Source organism: Pundamilia nyererei, unplaced genomic scaffold (assembly GCF_000239375.1).
Source record: "Pundamilia nyererei isolate P.nyererei 1_Seehausen unplaced genomic scaffold, PunNye1.0 scaffold01290, whole genome shotgun sequence".
Lineage (NCBI taxonomy): Eukaryota > Metazoa > Chordata > Actinopteri > Cichliformes > Cichlidae > Pundamilia > Pundamilia nyererei.
In genome coordinates this window covers 2,700-10,081 of record NW_005188691.1, presented here as the reverse complement: position 1 = coordinate 10,081, position 7,382 = coordinate 2,700, and the positions used below count along the sequence as shown (strand labels likewise).

The 7,382-nt window shown below is 35.1% G+C and overlaps 1 protein-coding gene across 1 annotated transcript in view; it reads left to right on the top strand.

Moving 5' to 3' along the window:
• The first annotated feature begins 284 nt into the window (after nucleotides 1–284).
• Nucleotides 285–7,382, top strand: part of LOC102207306 (immunoglobulin superfamily member 10-like) — an 8,399-nt gene continuing 1,301 nt past the window's right edge. Inside the window, exons 1-13 of the mRNA XM_013908121.1 lie at nucleotides 285–327; nucleotides 681–803; nucleotides 1,045–1,452; nucleotides 1,545–1,865; nucleotides 1,978–2,235; nucleotides 2,605–2,886; nucleotides 3,189–3,464; nucleotides 3,835–4,116; nucleotides 4,922–5,203; nucleotides 5,761–6,042; nucleotides 6,137–6,418; nucleotides 6,552–6,657; nucleotides 6,747–6,816. Of these exons, the coding sequence (XP_013763575.1) occupies nucleotides 743–803; nucleotides 1,045–1,452; nucleotides 1,545–1,865; nucleotides 1,978–2,235; nucleotides 2,605–2,886; nucleotides 3,189–3,464; nucleotides 3,835–4,116; nucleotides 4,922–5,203; nucleotides 5,761–6,042; nucleotides 6,137–6,418; nucleotides 6,552–6,657; nucleotides 6,747–6,816 (2,910 nt within the window). The 5' untranslated portion in view covers nucleotides 285–327; nucleotides 681–742. The remainder of the gene's footprint in view (nucleotides 328–680; nucleotides 804–1,044; nucleotides 1,453–1,544; nucleotides 1,866–1,977; nucleotides 2,236–2,604; nucleotides 2,887–3,188; nucleotides 3,465–3,834; nucleotides 4,117–4,921; nucleotides 5,204–5,760; nucleotides 6,043–6,136; nucleotides 6,419–6,551; nucleotides 6,658–6,746; nucleotides 6,817–7,382) is intronic.

Sequence of the window (7,382 nt, the reverse complement as noted above, 5' to 3'; positions counted from 1 at the left end):
AAAAAACACAATAATCACAATGATATGGTTTTACTGGTATTTAAATTCCTCAAAGAGCATTTTTCCTACTAAACACTAATTATTCAATCAATGAAATGAAACATATGTATATCATACATATGTGATATGTATGATACATATGTGTGATGTAATAATAACTTTATCAAAGCCAGTCTGTAAAGTTCAGTGTTATGCTGATAAACATCTGGAAATCCTGTTGCAAAACGAAGGAAGAAATAGAAAAAAGTGAGGAACAGAAACTTTGAATTAAAACGTCAGCACAGATCAGTTCGGACAGAAGAGAGAACAAGAACAAGACAAAAATAGGTAAAGATGGTTTTCAAGTTTATACTTTAAACTGCAGATGAACCATATTTTGTTATATTATTTAACCAGTTTTTATCTTATTTATTTTATACTAAACTATTATTGATCTCACTGCTGTAATAACTATGAGTTAACTGTGTATAATACATTGATACAGATAACATAAAACTGTCCTGTTAAGTGCTTAACTATATAAAGATTAAGTCTTTGGAGCAGCCGTAGTCCTCGGTAAAGGATGTGCACATCATAATTACAACATAAATAAGCATGTGACATAAGATGTGACTTTCATGAGATGTGTGACTGTAGCTGGAGTCTTTCCTTTGATGTAATTTCTGAATGTTTATTTTTAGCATTAATACAAATTTGTCCAGTGGAGGAAGAGACTGAACGTGTCGAGCATCGGATATCAAGCATGTCTGTCCTCATCTTGGCAGCTCTGCTTTCCTCTGTGACATGTAGCAGTGCTGACATAAGTTTGTATCTTCTTCTAAGTAACCTCCTAATTCAGCTGATATTCAATAATCTTTTAACATTTGCATATAAAACTGTTTCATAACATGTATCCAGATTATAAATGATCTATTATCAACCAGAATTTATGATAATTTAGTATTATTACTGTCTCAAGTAGTAATGTATCAAGGATCAGACATGATCTTTTACTGTTTGAAACTAAAAACTGTCTATTTTTTTATATTTCCCTTGCATTAATAGGTGCCTCTGCCTGGGGACGACAACACTGCGTCAGTGGATACTGTGTCACTCTCAATGACGGAGAAGTAACAGTAGAGGCTGGGCTCTGTGTTGTGATCCCGTGTTCTTATAGGACTGGTGATGGCTTTACACCTAAACATATAGCTTGGTATAAATGTGAAGTATCTGAACCAAGATGTGGTAATCCTATCATGATATTTCACACCAACAACAGCATTAAAGTTCAATCTGGGTTTAAAGCACGAGTGTCCTTTTTGGAGCCTGATCTGAGCCAGAACAACTGCAGCTTCTTCATTAATAAGCTAAAACAGTCTGATTCTGGATCATATCACCTCAGAGTTATTGGTGAACTGAATGGAAAACCTGATGGATTTTCATTCTCTCCAAGAGTGACTGTTTATGTAAAAGGTATGAAAATGTAGACTAAAACAAAAACATGCTTGAAGTCTTAAACACCCAAAATGTATAACCAAAAATCACAAATGAATTGTTTCCATTAGGTTTTAAGCTGAAGCCCACAGTAATGATTCCCACACTGACTGAGGGACAGCAGGCCACACTGACCTGCACTGCTCCTGGTCTCTGCTCTGGATCTGTTCCTCAAATCACCTGGACATGGAGAGGAGCAGGAGGGACTGAATCTTACATTACAGGAAACAGCACTGATTACAAGACTGAGAATCTGACTGATGTAACACAGAGTCCTGTCTCAACTTTGACCTTTAACCCATCAGCTAAACATCACAACACGAACGTCACCTGTAAGATCAGTTTTACAGGAGAAACAATTACAGAAGAGACTTCAACCTTGAATGTGAACTGTGAGTACTTTGCTACAAACATAAAATGTTGTGAACCTTGTTGAATTGTACAACTTTTGGGGAGGAAAATGTAAGGAAGTTATTTTTTTTTTTTTGTCTTTTTGACTCATAGACTTGAAAGAAGTTAAAATAAGTGGTGTTACAAGGGTGAAGGAGCATGAATCACTGAATCTGACCTGCAGTGTTGAAAGTTTCCCTCTATCTCTGATTAGGTGGTCCAGACTTAGTTCTGACACAAACCTGCAAAGTGATTTGAGATCAGCAACATTTATAATCCTAAATGCAACAACAAAACATGCTGGACAGTATGTTTGTATGGCTCAATATATGAACAATACTCTGAAGGAGAAAGTCACTGTAAGGGTGATGTGTAAGTTCACAATTTTGTGCTTTTAAAGAAAAAACATTTTTTTTAAACGGTCTTCTGAAAAAGAGACAGCACTACTTTCATAAAGAACATTCCTGGAAAATGAATATAGTTATAGAAATGGAAACATTGTAAATATTGTGTGTATATTCAAGAGAAAACCTCCAGTGAGATTCTACAATAATCTAATTGTCCTTTAAATGCTGATTGATAGAAAAAAACTGTGCACATGTTAAAGACACTGTATCAGTTTAGTTTGTTGTTAACATTAGCATCTACAATTTAGTGCAGAAGCTCACTCATATTTTTGTGGTAAATGGTTATATGTTATTGTCTCCTTCCTTAAATAAACCAAGTAAATGTGCTGCACAGATTACAGGAAACCTCAGATTGCTGGGAGAACGGTCGTTAAAGAGGGAGATGTTCTGAATCTAACCTGCGGTATTGAAAGTTTTCCTCCAGCTCTTATTGTTTGGAAAATGTTGACTTCCAATATAAATCCTTACAATGGAACTAACACTGATCTGTACAATGACACTGGATCAGCTACACTTGTTATCCAGAATGTGGCAGCAGAACATTCTGGACAATATGTCTGTGCAGCAAAACATCTGGATACAGTTCTGACTGTAAATGTCAGCGTAACTGTGACTTGTAAGTAGACGGCAATAATCTTCTCAAATCTGCAGTTCACTAATACACATACGTTTATAAACCTGACAGTTAGTCAGCTTCGGTATTGTTTTTGATAGATGAAAGACCATTTTACCTCTTTTTGGTGTTTCAGTGACTATAGTGGCGAGCACTATTAGAGAAAAATAAAGCCAAAACAGAAAATTTCCCTCAGTGTGAAAAATATTGGATGCCATCACTGTATGGATCAAAGGTTATTTTTTAATGGGTTTTTTTAGTATTACATTCATTGTTTCATCCCACTTTACTTGTGTGTCCCACAGATAAAAGGAAACTTCAGATCACTGGCGATACAACTGTAGAAGAAGAAAATGTTCTGAATATGACCTGCAGTATTGAAAGTTTCCCTCCAGCTCTTATTGTGTGGAAAAAAATGAGTACGAACACAAACCTTCATAGTGGAACTTACCTGTATAATGACACTGGATCAGCTACACTTACCATTCCAAATGTGACAGCACAGCATTCTGGACAGTACATCTGTACAGCAAAACATCTGAATACCACCGTGACTTCTTATGTTAGTGTAACTGTGACTTGTAAGTAGACAGTACTAATCTTCTAGTAAAGTTTAGAATTTCACATAATTGTATAAACATGATAGGTAGCCAAAAACCTTGATCTGTATTGTTACAGTAAGCCTGTTTTAAATGTCATGACATAAAGCTAAAGGTGGGTAAGAAAATAGAAATACATTTTCAAAAATAAAACAATAGTTATCAGGCCACAATGCACTGCCAGAGCAGCTACTGTACAATTTGGCATTGTTTCTCTGGAAAACTACTGGAGCAATGGAACAGTTTTTTGAAAGACATTCCCTCTTTTGGTGTTAAATTTATATTAAAATATTTTTGTTTTAGCCATTTCATCCTTTCTTTATTAAATAAATTACTAAAATGTGTTTCACAGATTCAAGGCAACCTCTGATCAATGGGAATACAACTGTTAAAGAGGGAGATGTTCTGAATTTGACCTGCAGTGTGGACAGTATCCCTCCAGCTCTTATTGTGTGGAAAGATCCTATCTCCAACACAAACCTTCATATTGGAACTTACACTGATCTGTACAATGATACTGGATCAGCTACACTTGTCATTCAGAATGTGACAGCAGAAGATTCTGGACAGTACATCTGTTCAGCAAAACATCTGGACACAACTCTGATTTCTTACATCAATGTGACTGTGACTTGTAAGTAGACAGCACTAATATTTCACTATAATATATTGGAAAAGTAGCCATACTTTTATTTAAAGGTTTAATAAAGTGTTCCAAAATTTAGAGTGTGATGTCCCTTCAACTTTTGAATTGTTAAAAGAGAAATAGAGGTGAATTGGTAAATTGAAAGAGAGATAACATAGATGATCTTATTATGACCCTTCATCAATACAAAATATCATATCATCAAAAGTCCACATTAATTAAAACACTTCCTAAAATGTTTAGACCAAATTATGACTCCCTTACCAGCATATGTAAGTACTAAACACTACCCCAAGGAAACTTATTATCGATTGATTTGCCACTGTATTAAAAAATGGATTTTAATTGCATTAATGTTATTAATGACATTACTAACTATTATTCCCAAGGACATTCCCTCTTTTAGTGTTTTGATGTGAATAATACTGAGCAGTATGAGGAACAAGGAAACTTAAACCATGCCAACAAAAACATGCTCCCTATTTTACTTGAGAATGGTCAGACATCATCTTATCGAAAGATATTCCCACTTTCTGTGTTTAGGTATCTTGAATAATTATTTTGTTTCCCTCCATACTGTAAATAACGAGGACATTGGTGTCCCTCACTGCATCATCAAGGCAAAAATAAAGCCGAAACATGCTAGCCAAAATGCCCCCTACATGGAAAAAGTATTGTACAAAATCACTGTCTGTGTCAAAGGTTTTGTCATCCATTAGAATATTCCAATATTTTTGTTTTAGCCATTTCATCCTTCTTTATCTTAAATAAATTACTAAAATCTGTTCCACAGATTTAAGGCAACCTCTTATCATTGGGAATACAACTGTTAAAGAGGGAGATGTTCTGAATTTGACCTGCAGTGTGGAAAGTATCCCTCCAGCTCTTATTGTGTGGAAAAAACCTATCTCCAACACAAACCTTCATATTGGAACTTACACTGATCTGCACAATAACACTGGATCAGCTACACTTGTCATCCAGAATGTGACAGCAGAAGATTCTGGACAGTACATCTGTACAGCAAAACATCTGGACACAACTCTGACCTTATATGTTGATGTGACTGTGACTTGTAAGTAGACAGTACCAATCTTCTACTATATTTAGTTCAGCTGTGTTCTCACCTGTTTCCATTCATTGTCAATATGCAGTGTATTTAAGCCCTCAGTTTCCCTCAGTTTCTTGTCTCGTCATTGCCTATTCCTTATGTGTGTTGTTAGTTCAGTCCACTTAATCAGTTTAGTTCAACCTTTCATGTTCTGTTCATCCCATCTTTATAATAAACACCATGCCCATAGTCAGTCAGTATGTGTGTCCTGCATTTGGGTACTCTCTTTCCATTCCCAAACACCTGACTCTCAAGAAAGCGTTCCATAGCACAGAGTGTGATTTGCCTTCAATGTTTGAATTGGGAAAAGAGAAATACAAGTGAATTGAAATCTAATTATGGATGAGATACCAATATTACTTCTATTCCCAAGGATATTCCCTCTTTTAGTGTTGGGATGTGAATCATGGACAGCAGTATGAGGAACAAGGAAACTTAGTCTTTCATGATTCTTTAAAGGTTATCTTGAATAATTCTTTTTTCGCCCTCCATATTATAAATTGCTGAATTCTGTTCCACAGATAAAAGGAGACCACTGATAACTGGGAATACAACTCTTAATGAGGGAGATGTTCTGAATTTGACCTGCAGTGTTGAAAGTATCCCTTCAGCTCTTATTGGGTGGAAAAAAGTTAGTGACAACACAAATCTTCAGAGTGGAATTCACACTAATTTGCACAATGACACTGGATCAGCAACACTTTTCATCCCAAATGTGACAGCAAAAGATTCTGGACAGTACATCTGTGCTGCAAAACATCTGGACACAATTGTGACCGTAAATGTCAGTGTGACTGTGACTTGTAAGTAGACAGCACTAATCTTGAATCTGAAATTCATATTCATGCCAAACTCACAATTTACTTTTTTTTTATGATCTGGCATTTCTTTTTACAGGGCTATCAAATATTCAAAATGGTTCAGGATGTGTGCTTCACTCACAGATCTTGACCTGTGTGTGTATTATTGAAGGGTTTCCTTTACCTACCATCCAGTGGTTGCCCCTCAAGAACAACACTGAGTACTCTGTCATTACTGCTGTGTCAAATGACACAGTCAACAGCACTGTCAGCCTAAATGTAGAAAAGCATGGCAACATCACTCTTGAATGTGTCAGCAACAATGGAAATGAAGAAGCTAAAGAAAAATTCACAATCCACAACAACTCTAAAAAATATGGTATATGTTTTCAAATAAACAATTTTTGACCGCAACAATTATTTTTTTAGTAACACATAAGAAAACATTTAACTTGTGCAAAATATATTAGGTAAAAATGTGCTTTTTTTCCATGTTGTTCCTTTGAGTGCAGAGCAACCGTTAGATTTAAGCAAGGGATACCTAAAAGTCATCGTTGCCTTTTTGATTGGGACACTTCTTACAGCAGTTGTTTGCTTTTTGGCCAAAAAGTATTACAGGTACGGCATTTACTTTTGTAATTATTATTAGGTTTTCTCTGTAAATAAGGCTGAACATGAATTTGCTTCTTAAAAAATATAATTCTCAGAAAAAAACAGAAGAGCTCTGGAAACCTTCATGAGACTTTGGAGATGGACAGACGTCAAGATGATCCACAGGTAGTGATGTTCATGTGGCATTTTTTTAAATATAACTGGTAATATATGAGTTTTTGCTCACATGTCTAGAATGCTGAAGTGGCCATATTTACACTTTATTGATTAATATTTCGTAATTGTTTTTTGAACTACTAAAAGTCTGCAAAGTTGCAAAGATCCAAAGCTTTTGAAATTAAAAACATTAAAACCAATTTGAAACCATTAAACAAGTACTGTATGTGGATTATAGTGAAGTTTTAACTTTTTAAGCATTGAAAGAAGTTTCATTTAAAAACTGTAAAAAAGGTTTCTACAATTTGAAAGGAAATGGGCCATTTTCATTCCACAATGAACTGATTTCTTTTACATACCCACCATTTGTCTGTCCGCCAAGTTTAGTTCAAATTGAGAAAGTTAATTTGTGCATAATTTCACTAACAGATTAACTGAAAACATATGCGTTAGAAGAGAAATAACTGCTCATAATGCCAGTTATTTTGCAAGTGTTAAAGCCTGAAAACATTTTTATGAATTGTGTTGGGATTCAGTTTGAAATGTGTATGGTCAAACTATAACGTTTTGTTACC